Source organism: Sphaeramia orbicularis, chromosome 9, assembly GCF_902148855.1.
Source record: "Sphaeramia orbicularis chromosome 9, fSphaOr1.1, whole genome shotgun sequence".
In the NCBI taxonomy this organism is placed as follows: Eukaryota; Metazoa; Chordata; class Actinopteri; order Kurtiformes; family Apogonidae; genus Sphaeramia; species Sphaeramia orbicularis.
The window spans coordinates 574,644-596,413 of record NC_043965.1 but is presented as its reverse complement, the minus strand read 5'-3'; the positions used below and the strand labels follow the sequence as shown (position 1 = coordinate 596,413).

The window sequence follows — 21,770 nt, the reverse complement described above, 5'->3', positions numbered from 1 at the left end:
GTGGCAGTGCGGTGCATTCAAAGTCCTGCTGGAGGATGTTCAGACTGTGGTGATGCTTCCATGGTGAGAAGCCTAGTGATCATGTGACTATCAAGGTTATTATCATTAACGAAAACTAACGAAATGACGAAAACTAGAACAGTAAAAATATTTCATTAACTGAAAGAAATAAAACCTATAATTAAAAGAAAAAAACGATAACTAACTGAAACTGTATTGAGTGCTTACAAAACTAACTAGAACGTATAAAAATTCCTGATAAAATTCCCTTCGTTTTCATCTTTGTCAGTGTCGGATTGATATAAAATAGATTTATTTCCCTCAAGCAATTTTATCTAGCAGCACCATAGGACGTTTGATGCTCCGTCACTTGTGTTCACTTGTGGTTTCCAGTCGTCTTCTGGTCCCCACTCTACCTGGAAACATGGAGACTAAAGTTGGGAGAAAGCAGCAGAGTCCCGTCTGGGATTTATTTGAATACGACGACAAAGAAGAAGAGAAAAGAGACGACTAAACTAAAATTAAAACTAAAACTAAGCATTTAGAAAATAACAAAAACTACTAAAAACTTGCAAACCTGCTCTAAAAACGAATTAAAACGAACTGAATTAGAGAAAAAAAAAGTCCAAACTAAATAAAACTAAACTAAAATGAAAAATCCAAAACTATTAGAACCTTGGTGACTACGTAGTACACTGCAGGTACGTGGGCGTGGCTCAGTCACAGCGGGTCGTCCAATGACCAAAGGGTTGGCGGTTCGAATCCCAGTAGGGCCTGAATGTAAAGTGCTTTGGGCGTAGAAAAACACTCTGAGTTCAGTCCATTTACCGTGTAAAAGTACTGCATGTATGTACTCAGTATGGGATTCCAAATACTCAAACAGCTGTTCTTCAGTCCAGAGACTCCGCCCCCAGAACCACAGGTGAACCATGGCATGAAGGAGGACTAAGGTTAGTCTGGTTAGTTTAGTTAGTCAGGTTAACTGTTCTAACTCACACTCAAACACATTCTATTCTCATCACACAGGTCACATGACACTTTTACAAACACCTTCATTCATATTTGAACACAAGTCACAGAATTAAAGGTGTGAGTAGCGCCCTCTGCTGTCAGACAGCTGTTAACACATACACCTGCTGGATTCACCTCAGCTGTTAGATCAATGAGACCCATCAGGTCAGTGATCAGGTTATTGATTAGTGTCTGTGTGTGATCGTTGCGTTAGCTTCTGGTACCTTTGATTTTCATGCTCTGTTGTTTACCTCCAAAGTGGCTCCGATCCAACGACTTATTCACCACAGACAGCCTGTAAACAAACAAACAGCAAATACAAACAATAAACAGAGTAAACAAACACAATTACCAGAGTAAACAAACACAAACACGGAGTAAACAAACAGCAAACACGAACAGTAAAAACAGAGTAAACAAATACAAACAGTAAACAAACACAAACATTAAACAGAGTAAACAAACAACAAACAGCGTAAACAAACACAGTTATCAGAGTAAACAAACAGCAAACACGAACAGTAAAAACAGAATAAACAAATACAAACAGTAAACAAACACAAACAGTGAACAGAGTAAACAAATGCAAACAGTAAACAGTGTAAACAAATATTAACAGTAAACAAAGTAATCAAATACAAACAGTAAACAGAGTAAACAAACAAAAACAGTAAACAAAAACACAAACAGTGACAAAGACAAACAGTAAACAAAATACGAACACTAAACAAAACACAAACAGTAACAAAACTCAAACAGTAAACAAAAATACAAACCGTAAACAAACACAAACAGTAAACAAACCATAAACAAAAATCAACCATAAGCAAACAAAAACAGTAAACAAACACAAGCTGTAAACAAACACAGAGTGAATAAACAGTAAACAAGGATACAAACAATAAACAAACACAAACAGTAAACACAAACACAAACACCCACAGTTAACATTAAATGTAACTCCTAAGGACAGGCGAACCCTGTGGTGTAAGTGTGTAACTAAGTCACGTTGCTATGGTAACAGCCTGACCTCCGGCTGAGGCGTTGGTGGGCGTCGTGTCCATGAACGATCAGTTGATCCAACACCTCCAGAGGAGAGACGGGGGCGTGGTCTTCCTCCTGGTCCGCCCCCTCTGATGCTCCTCCTCCCTCCTGCTGCTCCCCTGATCTCCTGTGCAGCGCCTCCTACAGGATCCCACAGGTTTAGCCTTTAACCTGGGTTAATTTAGTACATCAGTCTGGTTTATTTAATCTGGTTTAGTTAGTCTGGATCAGTTTGTCACTTGGCTATCCCAGTTTAGTTATCCTGGTTTGATGAGCATATTTGATCTTTCCTGGTTGAATGAACCCAGTTGGTTTAATCTGTTTAAATTACTCTTGTTAAATTAGCCTGGTTTTTGCTGGATTAGTTTAGTCTGGATTAGTTAATCTGGTTTAATTAGTCTGTCTCAGATGCTGGTTTTGTTTACCTGGGTCTTCTTCCCGACAAACAGCGTGGCGGCTCGAGGCAAAGCCAGTTCAAACAGAGGTTCATATGGTGGGGCGGGGCTCTGGTCTGAAGGGGCGGGGCTGTGGTCCAAGTGGGCGAGGACACTCAGCTCTGGTCTGTGATTGGTGGAGGAGCTGTGAGGGGGGGTGAAGAAGAGTGTGATGGACCCTTCCTCATCTCGGCAGGGGGTGGAGGTCAGGAGGCGGGGCTTCTCATCCGATCTGACCTCTGCGAACAGACACAGGACGTCAGGCTGGGGTCAAAGGTCACCTGAAGCATCTGCTGACAGCTACTCAGTAAACCCAAACATATTTACACTGTAAGGCTCTGATCAGACAGTAAACAGCTGATCTGTGCTAATTAGCTTTAGCTTCCACCACATGATCACTCCCCTGGTTCTTCATGTGTATGGTTCTTCTTCATGTGTGGGTTCTTTGTGTGTTTGGTTCTGGTTCTGGTTTGGAATATTTGGTCCAAACACCTGTGGCTCACCTTCGTTCCTGGTGATGACATCACTCTGGGTCCTGCCCTCTGATTCTCTGATTGGCTGAAAAGAAGCCTCCTCCAGCTCTGTGATTGGATGCTGCTTCACCTGTGAGGATTATAGAGGAACAGAGGGTTCTACCTGCTGCTCCTCCACAATAAAAGCCTCCTGCGCACCTGTCCCAGCCCAGGTCCCACCTGTCCCCTTCTCACCTGTCCTCCGTCCGTGGGCTGGTGGCTGTGTTCAGTCGGAGGTGGGATGGTGACGGTGGCTGATGAGGGACATTTCACACCTGGAACACAGCAGAGTGTCCATGTAGTTTAATTGAATACACACAGTGTGTTTGTTTGTGCGTCTGCAGGTGTGTTTCTCACCTGAGATGGAGGCGGTCCGGCTCAATGAGTGGGCGGTGCCTGTGGCAGCAGGTTCAGGAGGGGGCGTGGACAAACCGCACTGTGAGGAGGGGCTCCATGTGACATCATCAACCTGAAACATGGCACTCACATGTTAAAAACAACAACCTTATAGTGTATGACGGGCACGGGGCGGGGCATCAGATCACCTGTACCTGTATGTCGGAGGTGATGTGTGTCAGCGGGGGCGGAGACAGACTTCCAGACGCTTTAAAGCCTCCTGGACCCAAACAGGAACCACAATTAAGTCACATTAATTCAACTCAGATTCAAACCCACTCCACATGCATTTATCCACTTTACACTTTACTACTCGAAGACGACACATTTCAAAAACACTTAAAACCATCTTAAATGTTGGACGGTGCGTTACTGACTGCCGCCGCTGGGCGTCTCTGTGGGAGGAGCGAAGGAGGTGTCGTGGTGACGATGAGCGGAGGAGGAAGAGGAGGGGAGGTCGTCTTCACAGGACGACTCCAGAGGATCCAGAGACAACCGCGAACACTCGATGACGATGTCGTGGACTTCGTAACACCTCCACCTGTCAGACAAACACGTCAACGCAGAGCCACACCCCCTGCCAGAGGACGGAGGAAGTGCAGCCCGCTGAGGCCGGCGCCACTAACCTGGACGGGTCCAGTTCGTAGTCCTGCGTCCCCGTGACCAGCTCTGGGTGAACCCTCACATGCTCCAACATGGGCTAATGGACAGACGGACACCAGGTAAGAAGACAGTCACATGACCAAACTACAACCAGAGCCGGAACCAGAACCAGAACCAGAACCAGAACCAGAGCCAGAACTTCAGACCGACAGGAAGAAAAGACAACCTGTAGTTTCAGTCCGTTCACAGCTCAGATGAGGCTCAGAGGAGATAAAGGTTCTACCAGCATTGACTCAACCCCAACGGAACCAGACCTGCAGGCCTGTTTCTGACTCATGTTCATAAATAAATGTAAATCTACAAGTTGTGACTCGGGTCCAATTCCTTCAGCACAGACAAAGACCCACTGTGGTACCGAGGGATGAGTGCACACAGAGTTCTGAGTTCCATTCAGCCCAGTCCAAGTTCTACTGGGTTCTACTGACCTTCACCACCTCCTGGAAGGTGTCCAGGTTCTACTGACCTTCACCACCTCCTGGAAGGTGTCCAGGTTCTGCTGACCTTCACCACCTCCTGGAAGGTGTCCAGGTTCTACTGGCTTCTACTGACCTTCACCACCTCCTGGAAGGTGTCCAGGTTCTACTGGGTTCTACTGACCTTCACCACCTCCTGGAAGGTGTCCAGGTTCTACTGGGTTCTACTGACCTTCACCACCTCCTGGAAGGTGTCCAGGTTCTCCTTCATGCTGTAGTGCAATCTCAGGTAGGAGATGAAGTTGCACGGGAACATCCCATAGAGCCGGTGGAACAGAGAGTACACAGAGGCCTGGAGGTGGACCAGGTGGACCACCGGTACATGACCTGGAGGAGACCAGTCGACCAATCAGAACACACATACAGGACCCAGCGGAAAACCACCGACCAATCAGAAGCCACAGAGGCGTGTGTTACCGGGGTTTTTGAGGCTCCAGGAGGCGAGGCGTCCGAACACGTCAAAGAAGTCGTAGATGTGCTGCTTCCCCGCCTGAGGGATCATGGGTAAAAGCGTGATGAGGACCAGGACTCCAGTGATCAGGACCACCACGTCAGCGTCAGTCTGAAGAAACAAACGACGACACAATGAGAACACGGGTCACATGTTACCGTTTGAACAGGCTACGACGGAATCCACCAGGACGCCGCAGTTTACGGACTTTCTGCGCCGTACCTTAAGGCAGCGCAGCAGTGACGGCAGCAGAGCTGAGCGGCTGACGTGATGAACCCACGGCGGCTGCTTTCTGATCAGGTGACCCAGCAGGGTGAGAGCGGCCAATCGGGTCCCAGGTCGACCCAGGATCTCGTTCAGCTTCTCCAACAGTAGCTGATGGAGAAGGAGAGGGCGGGGTCAAAGGTCAAAGAGGAAGAGTGAGGAGTGACTGTACAGAGACGGGGCGGTGCTGACCTTATGATGAGACTCCCTGATGGAGGACAGGAGGAGGACGGCCTGAGATGAAGACGAGTCCAGGTAGTACTCCACCAGACTGGACAGGACGGCGCCCCCTCTGTCTGGGAGGACAACTGCACGTTACAACCACGGAAACACAGACCTGAGTCTAACCCTGAGCTCAGGCTTAAAACCTGAACTCTGACCTTTAACCTGAACTCTACCCTTAAACCTGAACTCTACCCTTAAACCTGACCTCTAACCTTAAACCTGAACTCTAACCTTAAACCTGAACTCTAACCTTAAACCTGAAGTCCTGGTTTATTCATTGAGGCTCCAGATGTTTACAATGAAAAGAAAAGCCAACATGTTGGTTAAAGCTCATTAACAGCCAATGTTGACCTTTGAACCTTGGTACCTGAACTCAGCTGCTGATTGACAGACGCTCTGACTTGCTCCGCCTCCTGCAGCTCCAGACTGTCCAATGAGAGGAGGAGCTCGCTAATGCTCACCTGTTCTTTCGACATCATGTATGTTCACCTGTAAACACACATTTTACATATAAACTATTCCATTGGATTCGTTATAAAAACACATATTTAGATCAGTTACATGTCACGGGGTTAAAGTTCATTTGTCAGTTTTTCATAATAAACACAATATTATATCACAGGATCAGTCTATCTCCGACCACCCAAAAAAAAAAGGCATTTTTAAACCTCACCCCCTCCAATTTTTAGATTTGGTATATAGGTAACTCATGTGATAACTCAAAAACCGTTATTCCAATAAAATTTAAATTTGAAAGTTCTGCTTTTCTGGCTATGAATTACCTATAAACCAAATTTCATCAAAATTGGAGGAGGTGGGGTTTAACTCATTGAGTGAACTGAGATGGACTGACCCTGTAGCATATTTAAGGTGAAGACACAGCTTTTAATCAAACCCATTACATATTTTTTTTTATCACTTAACCTTATTTATTTTATTACAACCACAACTACTCAATGTTAACAGTTTAACAAGATGTAAAAGTAGATAAAAAGTCAAATCAGTGTAATGAAATAGCACAAATAACAGAGTGCTGATCATCTCCAGCAGTTCACTGGTGTATTATGTGACTTATAGTGGATCTGACACTTTTTCTTTAAAAGTGAGATAAAGGTATGTCACCAAACTGCACTTATTTTAGCATAAAATACCATGTTTTATCATGAAAAATCAAACACAAGACATGTGTCAAATTATACTGTAACTTCCCATTTGTTACAAGTTAATTCAGATGTTCATTTTAATCCTTAAATCTTCCTAAAACTCCCTCAAACAGAACAAACTTATATTTCCATTTGACTAAACGGCACCCCACTCCAAAATGGCGGCCGCACATGCGCATTACTACTCGAGCTACGTGTTTATATCAGTGAATAACTTTATGTGACGTCACATATAGCCTACAAAGTGCTGGACAGCGAAGCTAACAGTTAGCCTAGCATTCGGTGACTGTGTTTAAAGCTGCTCTTCAACAGCGGTCGGAGCTAACTCTGACAGGCTAACAGGCTAACATGCTAACAGCTGAGCTGTCACTTTTGGAGTTGTGCACGTTTGCGAACAGGTCAGGTGACACGGTGAGTTAACGCCTGCTGGTGCGCGCTCACTTCCGGTGCTGAAAAAATCATCCAAGACTTTTTCTGAAAAAAAGTTTAAGAACGTTAAAAATAAATGAAAAAGTGAAAAGTTTTTTACCTTCAGACCTGTTGATCCCAACAGGGCGCAGCCATATTGAGCAACACAAAGCCCCGCCCCCCCGCTGTAAACAGACACCGTCCACCTGCCAATCAAATCCCAGAGGCGTTCATGTCTTACGGAAAACGCAGATCTCCCGAGAAACCGCGTCTGAGACGTTTGCGGTCCCAAAGATACAAAGAGGGACAGTGTTAAATGTGTCTAAAATATCAAATATCATTATTTTGGAGTATTTTTCATGGGTTGAAGTCAGTAATTTAGGACAAATAAGTCAGTCAGTAAACATACTGCTGTGCTGTAACAATAACACTGGTCTACACTTTATTATTATTATTATTATTATTATTATTATTATTATTATTATTAATAATAATAATAAATTTTATTTATAACACACTTTTCATTCAGCGAAACTCAGAGTGCTACAACAGAAAAGAACAGATCCCTCCAAGAAAACATAAACTTCAACAGTTATGAGCCTTTATAAATAGATACGTTTTCAGTTTTATAAATGTTCTTGCTCAGATTAAATTTGTTTAATTTTACATACTTTAAACCAAGACAACAGACTTTTTCGTTCTTCACACTCTATTTTCCAGGTCATTTTGGTTTTATAACAGCTCCCAGTAGGTTCAGTTTATAGGTCGTATATATAATTATATTCATGGGTTGTATATATTAGTAAATTTATAGGTCATATACATACATATATATATATATATATATATATATATATATATATATATATATATATATATATATATATATATATATATACATATGTATATATGTATATATGTATATTCTATTACATCTGTTTTTGTTTGTTTGTGTTCAGCTGTCCTGATAAAGTCCTTCCGTCAGTTCTTTGCGTTCAGACCTGTGGGTTCAACTCGGGTCCAGGTTTGATTTCATCATCAGTTTCCTTCTGTTTTTTTGTGCGTTTGCAGCAGCTGTGGACATTCTCAGTCTGAGTCAAATAAAGAACCAACTGATGCTGAGTCTGAACCAGAGGGAAAAAGAAGAAGAGCAACAGAAGAACCGGTTCTGAATGTCCTGGTTCCACTCAGACCTGTGAACAGAATATGAAATAAAATAAACACTGACTCTGTCACTGATGGAATCCATACATTTAAACTGAAGAAAGGGTTAACGAAGGCTCCAGCTGTTGCATTTGAGTCGCCTGGGAATTTGAACAATTAATAAGAACTGGAATAAACTAAATGTTTTTCTCAATGGTTTTGTTTCTTATAAAATTAAATCCTTATTAGTGTGATTTTGTGACTTTTCTACCATTTAAACTTTAAACGTACAACATATGATATTTTTTACTTTACCCCAAATACCACCGTTTTATTCCTGTAATACGACCACGTTTTCTCCAAATATTTCCTTATTCTCAATTTGAACTTTGAATTAGTTCTGTCAACATTAACATGTTAACACATTAAAAACCATAGTTTTTTCTAACTTTTTTCTGATTTGATCTAAAAACCTTTGAATTTACTCTGCTTTTATGAACATCTACTGAAAAACCCAGACCCATAAAGATGGAAGAACAGAACCAGCAGAACTGACTCATAAAGACAGAAGAGCAGAACCAACACGTTGGCACTACTTCCTGTTACACCACAAGGTTTTGTCCAAATAATTTTTGACATTTTTTGTGAAATGTCGTCGTTAAACCCAGAAGGATATAGAAAAAATTAAAAATACAAGAAACCAAGAAAAACCAGAGCAGCAGAACCAGATATTTAAAGCACAGGTTTGAACATCTGTTTGAGTTCAAGGTTTCACTCATTTTCCTTTTGTATGAAAAGGCCGTAAGAAAAAAAAGGAAAAAAAAGTGTATATATACATATATATATATATACATATATATATATATATATATATATATATATATATATATATATATATATATATATATTTTTTTTTTTTAATTTATTTATTTTTTTCCCCAGTAGTCTTCTTCCAGTCTTCAGTAGTCTTCTTCCAGTCTTCAGTAGTCTTCAGCAGTTGTCTTCCAGTCTTCAATAGTCTTCAGTAGTCTTCAGTAGTCTTCTTCCAGTCTTCAGTAGTCTTCAGTAGTCGTCCTCCAGTCTTCAGTAGTCTTCAGTAGTCATCTTACAGTCTTCAAGAGTCTTCAGTAGTCTTCATTAGTCTTCTTCCAGTCTTCAATAGTCTTCGGTCGTCTTCAGTAGTCTTCTTCCAGTCTTCTTCCAGTTTTCAATAGTCTTCAGTAGTCATCTTCCAGTCTTCAGTAGTCTTCAGTAGTCGTCTTACAGTCTTCAGTAGTCTTCAGTAGTCTTCCTCCAGTCTTCAGTAGTCTTCAGTAGTCTTCTTCCAGTCTTCAGTAGTCTTCAGTAGTCTTCTTCCAGTCTTCAGTAGTCTTCAGTAGTCTTCAGTAGTCTTCTTCCAGTCTTCAGTAGTCTTCAGTAGTCTTCTTCCAGTCTTCAGTAGTCTTCAGTAGTCTTCAGTAGTCTTCTTCCAGTCTTCAGTAGTCTTCAGTAGTCTTCTTCCAGTCTTCAGTAGTCTTCAGTAGTCTTCAGTAGTCTTCTTCCAGTCTTCAGTAGTCTTCAGTAGTCTTCTTCCAGTCTTCAGTAGTCTTCAGTAGTCTTCAGTAGTCATCTTCCAGTCTTCAGTAGTCTTCAGTAGTCATCTTCCAGTCTTCAGTAGTCTTCTTCCAGTCTTCAGTAGTCTTCTTCCAGTCTTCAGTAGTCTTCAGTAGTCATCTTCCAGTCTTCAGTAGTCTTCAGTAGTCATCTTCCAGTCTTCAGTAGTCTTCAGTAGTCATCTTCCAGTCTTCAGTAGTCTTCAGTAGTCTTCTTCCAGTCTTCAGTAGTCCACTGGTGCTGTTTCATGGCCTAGACAAGCCTCTTGTTCTTATGCTGAAGTCTCACCAATGGCTTTCTGCTGCAACTCGACCCATCGACTCGACCCTTGGACCACCATCCAAAATGTACATTTATCTGGGAAAGTAACAACTTTAATTGCATCATTCATTTTTTTCAGATTCCAGACTGATCACATGAAATCGTGTTATATGTCCCGTCAGTTCTTATGCCATTTGTCGTGCATACGTACGCATTTTCATCCTTTCACATGTTATTCAACACCATTTGATGGCATGTCAATGTACGCCAAGATCTCCACTTCACATATCCGTAACCGCTAACTCTGATGGCTAATTGCACTAACTGTTAACCTAACCGCTAATTGCGCTAATCACTAATTACGCTAATCACGTAGTACTTTATGTGGCGTGAACATACACGTGGAAAGCTCATAATGCGTACAGATAAGACACCAATTAAAAAGTGGCGTCTTATCTGTAAATAAGTTATGATATTATGTTGCATATTCTGTTACAATGGGGTTTTAGGGCCACATACGAATAAAATAAAAACACTTGTCACAACGAGAATAAAGTCATAAAATTTTGAGATAAAACCCATAATTTATGAGAATACAGTCGTACCCACTCATTACGTAATGTAAAACTGGAACATTCTCTGAGGTTCTCCTTTCATTTGGGGTTTACGCACAAAGGCCAGATACTGAGCCTATTAGCCCCACCCACCAAATACTGAGCCTATTAGCCCCACCCACCAAATACTGAGCCTATTCGCCCTACCCACCAAATACTGAGCCTATTAGCCCCATCCACAAAATACTGAGCCTATTAGCCCCGCCCACCATCAACACATTAGCATTAGTCGAACTTTGAAGACAGTTTGCACACGTTTGGGTTTGTTTCTTCGTAAGAACCGAACCGATTTGGAGTAAATTTCCTCTTTTGTGGAGGAGGAACTGACAGTTTCTAAATTATGACTTCTAATCACACTATTGCAAGTTTATTTTCAAAATGTTTTGTCTGTAATCTTATAACAGTTATGTTAAATTATTTTTGTTAAATTATGAGATTTTTTTTTAAAACTACACGTTATTCTCAAAATATTACGACTTTATTCTCATAATGACAAGCGTTTTTTATTTTTTTGATGTGGCCTAATACGCCGTTGTATTTCCATCATTCATTTCCATCGTTGGTTTCCATCGTTGGTTTCCAGTGTCTGCCACGTGGTGGAGGTAAACAGTGTGTGTTTAACTGAGGCCAAGCGGAGATAAGAGGTTTGAACAGCTTTAAATACCAGCTGGTGTTCAGATGGACACAGAACGACGGAACAACGGAACGAAGGACAGAACGATAGAACGACGGGCAAGAGGTCCATCTGCTTCTGCTGGGTCCTGGTTCTTTTGGGTCCTGGTTCTGTTGGGTTCTGCTTTTGTTGGGTCCTGCTTCTGTTGGGTTCTGGTCCTGGTTCTGTTGGGTCCTGGTTCTTTTGGGTTCTGGTCCTGTCAGGTTCTAATTCTGTTGGGTTCTGTTTCTGTCAGGTTCTGGTTCTGTTGGGTTCTGCTGGTCCAGGTGAAGCCGTGGACACAGACCTTGTACCACACTGACTCTGGTGTTCATGTGTGTGTGTGTGTGTGTGTGTGTGTGTGTGTGTGTGTGTTTTCCCATGATGCACTGGGTCTGTGGTTGACTCTTCTGTGTTTGTCTTCTTCAGGTGTGTGTTTGTTTCTTCTCTCATCTCTGTGGATCCGTCCAGAACCGTCCAAACCTGAGGCTGAAGATGCTGCTGGTTCTGGTTCTGTTCGCCGTCGGCCTGAACTCAGGTTCAGCTGCAAAGGTCAAAGGTCAAACCACAACACCCAGAGCTCACCAGTTATGATCTGAATGGGTTTGAATCAGCGGGTGTGTGTCTGTTGTGTGTCTGTTGTGTGTCTGTTGTGTGTGTTTGTTGTGTAGTTGGGCGTGGTCCAGACGGAGGGGGGGCGGGTCGAAGGCAAAAGCCACCGCATGGGCCTGATGAGGAGCGTGGACGTCTTCAAAGGGATCCCCTTCGCTGACGTCCCTGGAAAATGGGAAAAACCCAAACCTCATCCTGGATGGAGCGGTAGGTGCACTGGCTCCGCCTCCTCCAACTCCCAGAGTGCACTGCTGTCAACACTGAATAGAAACAGTTCTGAATGAATCTTGAATCTGCTTTAATGAGACAGAAAATTCAGGACTGAAGTGGTTTCTGTGTTTTGTGTGTTTGATTCGATTTGATTCGATTCAGTTAGATCAGATTAAATCAGATGAGATCAGATCAGATTAGATCAGATCAGATCAGATCAGATTAGATTAGATTAGATTAGATTAGATCAGATTAGATCAGATTAGATTAGATTAGATTAGATCAAATCAGATAAAATCAGATCAGATTAGATCAGATCAGATCAGATTAGATTAGATCAAATCAGATTAGATCAGATTAGATCAAATCAGATTAAATCAGATTAGATCAGATTAGATTAAATCAGATTAGATTAGATCAGATTAGATTAGATTAAATCAGATTAGATCAAATCAGATTAGATTAAATCAGATTAGATTAGATTAAAGTTGATAAATGCGGTTATTACCTCTGGTTAAATCTATCTCTTATGTCTATTTATCAAATTTTTCTGGTGAATGTTTTCAATCATTTGTTAAAACCGGCAGCGCTGCTTTAACTTTGTGAGATCTAATGATGTAAAAGGGGCGTGGTAAAGGTCAGTGGTGTGGGTGGGGCTTGGCGTGAACGGCTCTCTGATGTTTTTGTCGTTGCCAGGCGTCCTGAAGGCCACCACGTACCGTGAACGCTGCCTGCAGGTGACGCTGCTGCAGACCAAAACCCAGGGCAGTGAGGACTGTCTGTACCTGAACATTTTCGTTCCACAGGGACGTAAACGTAGGTGACGGCGCCCCCTCAGGCAGAGCCACGTAAATGCACCTCACTGGTCTGTTTCCCATGGTCCATCTGAGCTAAACTGTCCCATATTTATATAAATGTGTTCCAAACACTAGTGTGGAAGGTTGGTTTGTTCATTCAGTCCAAATGTGCTGCTGACTGTCTTTCTTCTGGCAGATGTCAGTGTCAGTCCTTCCATAAACTGGAACATAAATCTGTGTTGGTTTGAATCTAGAAGGCTGGTTCCTCTGGAAAAAAAACTAAATCTGACCAAGTGTATTTTTCTCATTTCTGGTCCAAATATCTGATCACACTGAAAATCAGACAGAATCACCTACAGAGGAACTGTTCAGTCAGATAGAAGAACTGATTTATAGACAACAGATCTGGAAAATCGGGTTTACACCTATTTGAACAAGATAAATTTCACTGGTTCTATTGGCTTTTTTTTTTTTTTTTTGCTTGAATTAAGCAAACAAAATCTTGAATTAAACACAAAAAAGCAAAAGAAAATCTTGAAATAAGAAAAAAAGTTGAATTAAGCAAAAAATCTTGAATTAAGCAAAAAAATTGATTTAAGCAAAAAAAATCTTGAATTGACCAAAAACACTGTGAATTAAGCAAAAAAAGTTGAATTAAGCATGAAAGGTTGAATTAAGCAAAACAATCTTGAATTAAGCAAAAATGTTGAATTAAGCAAAAAAAAATGATGTAAGCAAAAAAAAATCTTGAAATGACCAAAAACATTGTGAATTACGCAAAAAAAAAAAAAAAAAAATCTAGAATTAAGCAAAAAATGTTGAATTGAGCAAAGAAATCTTGAATTAAGCAAAAAAAAAAAATCTTGAATCACACACACACACACACACACACAAATTGAATTAAGCAAAAAAAAAAATCTTAAATTAAGAAAAATTGTAATTTTTCCATTTGACAAATTTTTATGCACTAGTTACATTCATGCAGTTTGAGGGTCAATGGAAAAGCGACTCCTTTCATCTGGTTAGCAGTGAATTCATAATCTTATCTAAAAGTAAAACTTTGAACTAAAGCATGAAATGGAGCTGGGTGTTCTACTTTATCTGTTACAATAATCAAACGTAAACTGGACAAATGTTTTTGATGTTTTATGTCCAACTGCTGGATTTATCATTTTAAAGCCAATGTCCTTAACTTCATATGTACAAATATAACAGTTTAAAGTATTTTCAAGTATTTAAAGTACTGTTTTTCCCGTAGGTCGTGAGTTAAAACATTTCATCTCATTGTAATTTTATATTTTTGTGACTTTATTTTAACTTTCAACATCAAAACTTGTGAAAATATTACAGCTTGGTTCCTCTAATACTATGACATTTTCTTAAAGCATCATTACTTTAAGATCTGAACTTAAAGTACTAACATTTTTTTCTTAAACTATTTAAACATTTCAATTAAAATTTCATTGCATTAAAGCCGTAGAATAAGGATAAATTCAAACATGTTGTATTTTTCATCATCATAAACAGGCTTTTAAAATAGAATAAAGTATCATCTGCATACAAGTTGATTTGTGTAAATATCAGTGACTGCGAAGAACAAACACTGTTGGAAACTTTTAGTTTTTTCTTTGACAGACACCTAGGGGGCGGGGCTTATGAGCTGTACTGCAGGTGGCCACCAGGGGGCGGTGGACATGTTTTACCTCCATCCCTCTTTGTGTCTAGTGTCGACCAACCTCCCGGTGATGGTGTACCTTTTCGGGGGGGCCTTCCTGCTGGGGGCGTCCAACGATGTGGCGATCCTCGGAGACTCGCTGTACGACGGGAAGGAGATGGCCGACAGGGGCGGAGTCATCATCGTCACGGTGAACTACCGGGTGGGGACCCTGGGCTTCCTGAGCACCGGAGACACCCGAATGCCAGGTCTGAGGTCTGGGTCAGATTTAGGACCACATATGAAAGTGGTCTGGGTCAGATTAGTGCTGTTCAGACTGTCTGGAACAGATCAGATCAGATCCAGGTCACATATGGACACATTTACCTTAAAGTCCGATTTTTTTTATTTTTTATTTGGATCCAAACTGTTCCATCTGTGGAACGTTACTTTCGTAAAACAGTAATTAGACCAAAAATATGACTTTGTAGATTCTGCTACGATGGGTTTGTTTGGGTTCCGATGGTTCAGAGTTCAGATCAGGATTCAGAGCTGACCCGTAGAAAACCCTCCATGCTCCACTTTATCGTATCCAACTGGTGCCTGATGGTCTTTTCCCAGCATGCCATCTGTCTTCAGAGCGCTGCTGTTTGCATCTTATCTGTGCAGATAAAACGTGGCTGTAAACACAGCTGTGGAACACCGCCATCTTTGTTATTATTTTTAACTGTACTTTTAGCACAATGGAGGAAAAACCAGAACCGGCTGATTGGACCTGCTGTGGTGTTTGTCAATGGATGGTCTTTGTCCAAATCTGTCCTGGTCGAACCCTAACCCTGGTCTAACCCTAACCCTAACCTGCTGTTCTATGTGTTCGTTGTCAGTCCCAGGTTAGGTCTTTGTCCAATTCTGTCCTGGTCTTTGTCCTGGTCTTGGTCTAACTCTGTCCTGGTCTTTGTCCTGGTCTTGGTCTAACTCTGTCCTGGTCTTTGGTGTGTTTGTGTCTCAGGGAACTACGGCCTCTGGGATCAACACTTCGCCATCTCCTGGGTCCGCAGGAACATCCACAGCTTTGGAGGAAACCCCGACAACATCACCATCTTCGGCCAATCAGCAGGAGCCGCCAGCGTCAGCTACCAGGTCAGAGGTTGACACCCACAGATCAGGAACCAACCAATGACAGAGCAGGAAAATCTGAACCATGGTGTATCTGGATCAGGATTCCATCTAACGCTGATCTGTCCATGTGTCTGTCCATCTGTCCACATCTCCATTTGTCCTGTCTCTGTCCACCCTCTGTCCATCCTCTGTCCATCCTCTGTCCACCCTCTGTCCACCCTCTGTCCACCCTCTGTCCACCCCTCAGATGGTGTCTCCGTACAGTTCCGGTCTCTTCCGCAGGGCCATCACTCAGTGTGGCGTCTCCCTCAGTCCCTGGGCTCTTCAGAAAAACCCCATGGCTCTGACCAAGAAGGTCCACAAACCCAGTCCACTTCAGACCTCCACCAGTTCCCACCGGGGTCACCGGGGGTCGTATCCACGGCAACCATTGTCATTGAGTTATTTACAGCTGAGAACGTGAAGAATGAGGATCTGACCAATGACGGTTTATGTTTTTATTTTCCTCTTCAGATCGCTCGTAAAGTGGGCTGTTCCAGAACCAATGAAGACGACATGTTGGCGTGTCTGAAGATATCGGACCCAGTCGGACTCACCATGGCCGGAAAAATTGACGTGATGCAATTGTTGGGAAAAGGTCAGAACAGCTGGAAGAAAAACCGGCATCAGGATCCAGGATTCTGGATCTGAGGAGACGGAATTTAGGCTCCGTTCACATGCAGACAAATGTGGCTCAAATCCGATTTTTTCACCCATATGTGACCTGGATCTGACCTGTTAAAGACAGTGTGAACAGCACTAACCTGATCCAGACCACTGTCATATGCGGTCCTAAATCTGACCCAGACCGCTTTCATATGCGGTCCTGAATCTGACCCGGACCACTTTCATATGAGGTCCTAAATTTGACCTGGATCAGATATTTTCCGATGTGACTTCAGTCTGAACATCCTGGTTGCATTTAGCCGACCTTTACGTCGTTGAAATGCAACAAACGTCTGGACCTCTTTAGTGCATGTGGGTCACTTCAGGGTCACATTCAGTTCAGACTCAAAACTGATAGAAGTCGCATTTAATGTGGAATATGAACCAACACACAAAAAAATCAGATTTTACCCAAAAATCCAAATTGTGCGTTCAGACCTGCTGTGGGCGGAGCCTTAGGCACAACGACAACAACAGACACAAGTCCAAACCAGACTGAGTCCATCGATGTTGTATCCAGTCGATGTCTTCATATAAAACATCGAGTCTCTCAACATATAAAATCTTAAATCAGTTAATCGGACGTTTGAATAAAAGTCTCACCTGCGTGGGCGTCTCTTCTGTCCAGGCGTCGTCATGGATCTCCTGGAACTCTCTCCGGTGGTCGACGGTGACTTCATCCCGGATCATCCCAGTAAACTGTTCCAAAACACCGCTCAGTTCGACTACATGGCGGGGGTCAACAGTATGGACGGACACATCTTCGCTGGTGTCGACGTTCCCTCCATCAACAGGTTAAAGGCCAACACCACCACGTGAGTACTGAAGCAACAACAGCACCTGAAACGAACAAACACCTGTGGGCGGAGCTCCACCAGGGCTCTGTGGACGTTCACCTAAACGTGGCTCTGTAGGGGTTCCTCAGGGCTCTGCTCTCAGCCCACTGCTCCTACTGTCTGTTACCATGTCCCAACTAAGGTTATTATTGTCAACGAAAACTAACGAAATGACGAAAACTAGAACAGTAAAAACATTTTCGTTAACTGAAATAAATAAAAACTATAATTAAAAGAAAAAAACAATAACTAACTGAAACTGTATTGTGTGTTTACAAAACTAACTAAAACGGACAAAAATTAGGGATAAAATTCCCTTTGTTTTCGTCTTTGTCAATGTCGAATTGATATAAAATCCTTTTATTTCCCTCAAGCAATTTTAGCTAGCAGCACCATACGACACTTTTTGCTCCGTCACTTGTGTTCACTTGTGGTTTCCAGTCGTCTTCTGGTCCCCACTCTACCTGGAAACATGGAGACTAAAGCAGCAGAGTCCTGTCTGGGATTGATTTGAATAGGAGCACAGAGAAGAAGAGAAAAGAGACGACTAAACTAAAATTAATACTAAAACTAAACTAAAACTAAGCATTTAGAAAATAACAAAAACTAATTGTTACGCCCCGGCTAGGGGACCCTATCCCAAATGGCAGCTACGACAAAATCATCTAAATTAAACTCGACTGCCATAGTCACAACCACAAACTGCCAACCAGAAAGAAAGAGAGAAAAAACAACTTACCAACTTACCCCTATCGGTCGCTCAAAAGGACAACGCGCAACAAAGACGAGCCCCCAATTCATGCTACGCCCCGGCTAGGGGACCCTAGGGTGCAACATGAAGAGTGTGCTCACTTTTCCTCACTCCCAAGCCACAGAGAAAAAAAACCCTGGACACGGGTTGTGCAAGTTTAACAAAATGGTGATTTATTTTACAAGGTGCAACATAAGGATATTGAAAACTAGACAAAAGGCAACTGAAACTTCGGGGTGGGCTCTGGCCAAAACAACAAACAAAACTGCACTAATGAGAAATTAGGCTGACCTGCAAAATAAAAGAAACCAAAATACAAGGCCTAACCTTCTACCAAAAACAGGAGAAAACGAGATAAAACAAACAGGGCAGCCCACCTCCCCTACTTCTGAACAGGAACGCTGGCGGAATGGAGGCGGGGTTGGGAGTAGAGGAAGTGCAACGGGGGTCCGGCCCAGCTCCGCAGTCTTTAAAGGTCCGCCTCCAGCCACTGCTCCAATCACAGGGGGGGAAACTGGCTCGGCACCTGCAACATATTTGTCCATTCACACACACACACACACACACACACACACACACACAAAAAAGGACACACCCACGGAATGACACTACAGACCCACCTATGGGTCGTAACATAATAAAAACTAGCAAACCTGCTCTAAAAACAAATTAAAATGAACTGAATTAGAGAAAAAAAAGTCCAAACTAAATAAAACTAGAATGAAAAATCCTAAACTATTCGAACCCTGTCCTTAAACGTTCTGCATATTCAGCAGCTGCTCTAACGTTAGGACACGGATCCAAACAGACTAATAATGGAACAGAAAAAGTAGAACAGCTTCTGCTTTATGCACTTCCTGTTTCCCTCAAATAAACAAAAAGAACACACCTCTGGGATAGAAATGACTATAAATGAGCATCAGCCCGTTGTGGTCCGCCAGGCTGCTTTGGTTACATCGAGCTCCCATAATTCCTTGCGCTCAGGCAGTTTGGTGTGACTTACCTGGAATGCTACAAAGTCGTGAGTCATAGCTTGAAGTCGTGACTTACGAGCTCAGAAACCTGCCTTTGAACACAGCAGATGGAGTTAGTCCAGTTAGACCTGGTTTAACTCCTCCCACCGGCTTCATGGGGACATCACATGGCCTTCGTCCCCACTTGGTCCACAAACAAAACACAAAAAAAAACTAAACTATACTGAAAAATCCAAAACTATTAGAACCTTGGTCCCAACAAAACAGATGTCGGACAAAGGACAAAATGAACAAAATAATCCCCAAAATAAATGAAAATTGACATCATGTTCTTTTAGTGTGCTATCTTCTATTATTTTTCTTTATTCTGACACAAATTCACCTGTTGCAGCTGTTTCTGTAAATTTGCTTTGTATGTATGGTACATGTGGACGTGCACCTTTAGCCTGATGAACTCATGCTTTTTGTGGGACATTGTCTCCGCATGTGGACGAAGTGGGATGAAGGTAAAAATGCTAATGTCCTGAATAGAGCGGGTCAAAGCTGGTCTACACCTGCTCACCCTAGACCACAGGGGTCTCAAACATGCGTCCCGAGGCCCAAGTGGGTCCCCCCAAAGGTTCCTGTCCGACCCCTAGGATGAATTTCCAAAGTGTATAAACTCCACAGTCCAGGCTGTGGAACTCATTTTAGTGTGGGTTCCACATCCAGACCAATCTGATCTACAGTCCAATAATAACAGCAGAAGAACCCACACAGAAGAAGGACTGCAGATTTACTACTGGGTTTGACGGAAAAAAATATTACATTATGCCGATAAATAATGATAACTACAAATATTTGTCTTTGTTTCAGTGCAAAAAAATAATGTTAAATTATGAAAATATTTCCATTTCCAAACTCTCCTGTACCAATAAAATGTGACTAACCTGAACAAATGTGTCCAACCTGAAATGTCTGTATTAAATTCAGTCCAGTTTGAACTCTTTTCTTCCTGTTCCTCAGTGTTTAGTGTCTTTGGAGATCTGATCCAGAATGCACATGGACTAATGAGAAGTGGAGGAAGAAGACTGAGAAAATTGCACTGATTTTTGAAGGAAATTTCAGTTTTTTCAGGTTATTCACATCTTTTTTGTTTGGATAGTTTATAAAAGTAAGTATTTTCATAGTTTAATGGGTTTTTTTGCACTAAAACAAAGACAAAAATTGTCAGTTGTCATTATTTCTAGGTTCTTCTGTTCTTATTTGACTGGTCCGGTCCACTGCAGATCAGATCAGACTGAATGTGGAACCTGAAAGAACAGGAGTCCGACCCCCGTGCCCTAGACCTCCTCCTCTTCTGGACCTCATGTCTGTCCTCCTCCTGCTCCTCAGGGAGGACGTTCGAGGTCTTCTGGCCGGTCTGACCAAAGAGAAGGGGACGGCCGCCATCTCCTCGGCGTACGGTGTTTACTCCGCCCACTGGGGTTCGGCTCCGGATCCATCTGTGGTGAAGAAGACGGTGGCGGACATGGAGACCGACTTCCTGTTCCTGGTCCCGACCCAGATCGCCCTGCAGCTCCATGCCAACAACACCAGGTCTGCTGTGGGTCCGGTCTGGGTGGTCCACATTTTCAAATGCTAGGGGTGTGGTTTGACTGTGGTCTCTGCTGTCCTGTCCGCTGTCCACTCCTGTCCACTGTCCACTGTCCTGTCTTCTGTCCACTGCCCTGTCCACTGTCCTGTCCGCTGTCCACTGTCCTGTCCACTGTCCTGTCCACTCCTGTCCACTGTCCTGTCCACTGTCCCTCAGTGGAGCCCGTACCTACTCCTACCTGTTCAACATGAAGACTCGTATCCCAGGATTCCCCAGTTGGGTGGGGGCGGAGCATGCAGAGGACCTCCAGTACCTGTTCGGTAAACCCTTCGCCACACCGCTGGTCTACTTCCCCCGACACCGAGACCTGTCCGGGTACATGATCGCATACTGGACCAACTTCGCCAGGACCGGGTAAACTCCCACCATGCACTGGAGAAAGAAAATGAGACCATGACCTTATTTTTCAGACAGGTTGGACTGGTCTGAACTGGTCTGAACTGGTCTAAACTGGTCTAAACTGGTCTGTCTTGTCTTGTCTAGTGATCCCAACACAGGTGACAGTCGAGTCCCAGCCCCGTGGCCGGCTTTCACCAAATACCATCGACCGTATCTGACCATCAACCACAAGATCTCCAAGTCCTCTGTCAGGTGAGTCCATGGACACCCAGACTCAGCAGATCCAGAAGATCTGGTAGATCCTGTAGACCCAGTAGATCTGGTAGACCTGGTAGATCCTGTAGACCCAGTAGATCTGGTAGACCTGGTAGATCCTGTAGACCCAGTAGATCTGGTAGACCTGGTAGATCCTGTAGATCCAGTAGACCTGGTAGATCTGGTAGATCCGGTAGATCCTGTAGACCCAGTAGATCTGGTAGATCCTGTAGATCCAGTAGACCTGGTAGATCTGGTAGATCCGGTAGATCCTGTAGACCCAGTAGATCTGGTAGACCTGGTAGATCCTGTAGATCCAGTAGACCTGGTAGATCTGGTAGATCCGGTAGATCCTGTAGACCCAGTAGATCCAGCTGACATGGTCTCCTGTCCTGTGGTCTCTCTAGCTATGACCTGAGGTCCACCTACGTGGACTACTGGACGACCACATACAGCACCCTGCCATCAGTGAAGACCCAGGACTTGGACTGACCCACATGGAACCAGGACTTGGACTGACCCACATGGAACCAGCAGAGTCTGAGGGCTGGTCTTCACTCAGTCAAATAAAGTCT

General features: G+C 43.0%; 2 protein-coding genes across 7 annotated transcripts in view; one reads left to right on the top strand and one right to left on the bottom strand.

Moving 5' to 3' along the window:
• The window catches only part of LOC115425744 (hamartin-like), a 13,678-nt gene extending 6,403 nt beyond the window's left edge, over positions 1-7,275 (bottom strand). For 2 of the 6 annotated variants that reach the window (XM_030143478.1, XM_030143479.1), the window contains exons 1-15: positions 7,166-7,275; positions 5,841-5,962; positions 5,441-5,544; positions 5,207-5,359; positions 4,951-5,095; positions 4,706-4,860; positions 4,024-4,097; positions 3,775-3,938; positions 3,553-3,617; positions 3,359-3,470; positions 3,182-3,276; positions 2,993-3,092; positions 2,481-2,728; positions 2,042-2,196; positions 1,236-1,306 (exon numbers count right to left, since the gene is read on the bottom strand). In XM_030143478.1, the coding sequence (XP_029999338.1) occupies positions 1,236-1,306; positions 2,042-2,196; positions 2,481-2,728; positions 2,993-3,092; positions 3,182-3,276; positions 3,359-3,470; positions 3,553-3,617; positions 3,775-3,938; positions 4,024-4,097; positions 4,706-4,860; positions 4,951-5,095; positions 5,207-5,359; positions 5,441-5,544; positions 5,841-5,952 (1,753 nt within the window). In that variant the 5' untranslated portion in view covers positions 5,953-5,962; positions 7,166-7,275. Of the gene's footprint in view, positions 1-1,235; positions 1,307-2,041; positions 2,197-2,480; positions 2,729-2,992; positions 3,097-3,181; positions 3,277-3,358; positions 3,471-3,552; positions 3,618-3,774; positions 3,939-4,023; positions 4,098-4,705; positions 4,861-4,950; positions 5,096-5,206; positions 5,360-5,440; positions 5,545-5,840; positions 5,963-7,165 lie in introns of all 6 variants that reach the window. The other 4 variants (XM_030143482.1, XM_030143483.1, XM_030143480.1 and 1 more) reach the window with 3 other exon arrangements.
• Positions 6,985-21,770, top strand: LOC115425528 (bile salt-activated lipase-like). Its single transcript, XM_030143162.1, has 14 exons — positions 6,985-7,047; positions 11,564-11,617; positions 11,737-11,859; positions 11,979-12,126; positions 12,826-12,945; positions 14,652-14,849; positions 15,590-15,720; positions 15,947-16,054; positions 16,213-16,336; positions 17,033-17,219; positions 20,340-20,543; positions 20,758-20,955; positions 21,085-21,192; positions 21,603-21,770. The coding sequence occupies exons 1-14, from the start codon at positions 6,985-6,987 to the stop codon at positions 21,685-21,687; spliced, it is 1,851 nt and encodes a 616-aa protein (XP_029999022.1). The 3' UTR covers positions 21,688-21,770.

Coding starts and splice junctions, on each gene's coding strand:
- LOC115425528 (XM_030143162.1), top strand. CDS start 6,985: ATGCTAACAGCTGAGCTGTCACTTTTGGAGTTGTGCACGTTTGCGAAC. Junction 12,946..14,651: donor CGTTCCACAGGGACGTAAAC/GTAGGTGACGGC, acceptor CTTTGTGTCTAG/TGTCGACCAACCTCCCGGTG. Junction 16,055..16,212: donor CCATGGCTCTGACCAAGAAG/GTCCACAAACCC, acceptor TTTCCTCTTCAG/ATCGCTCGTAAAGTGGGCTG.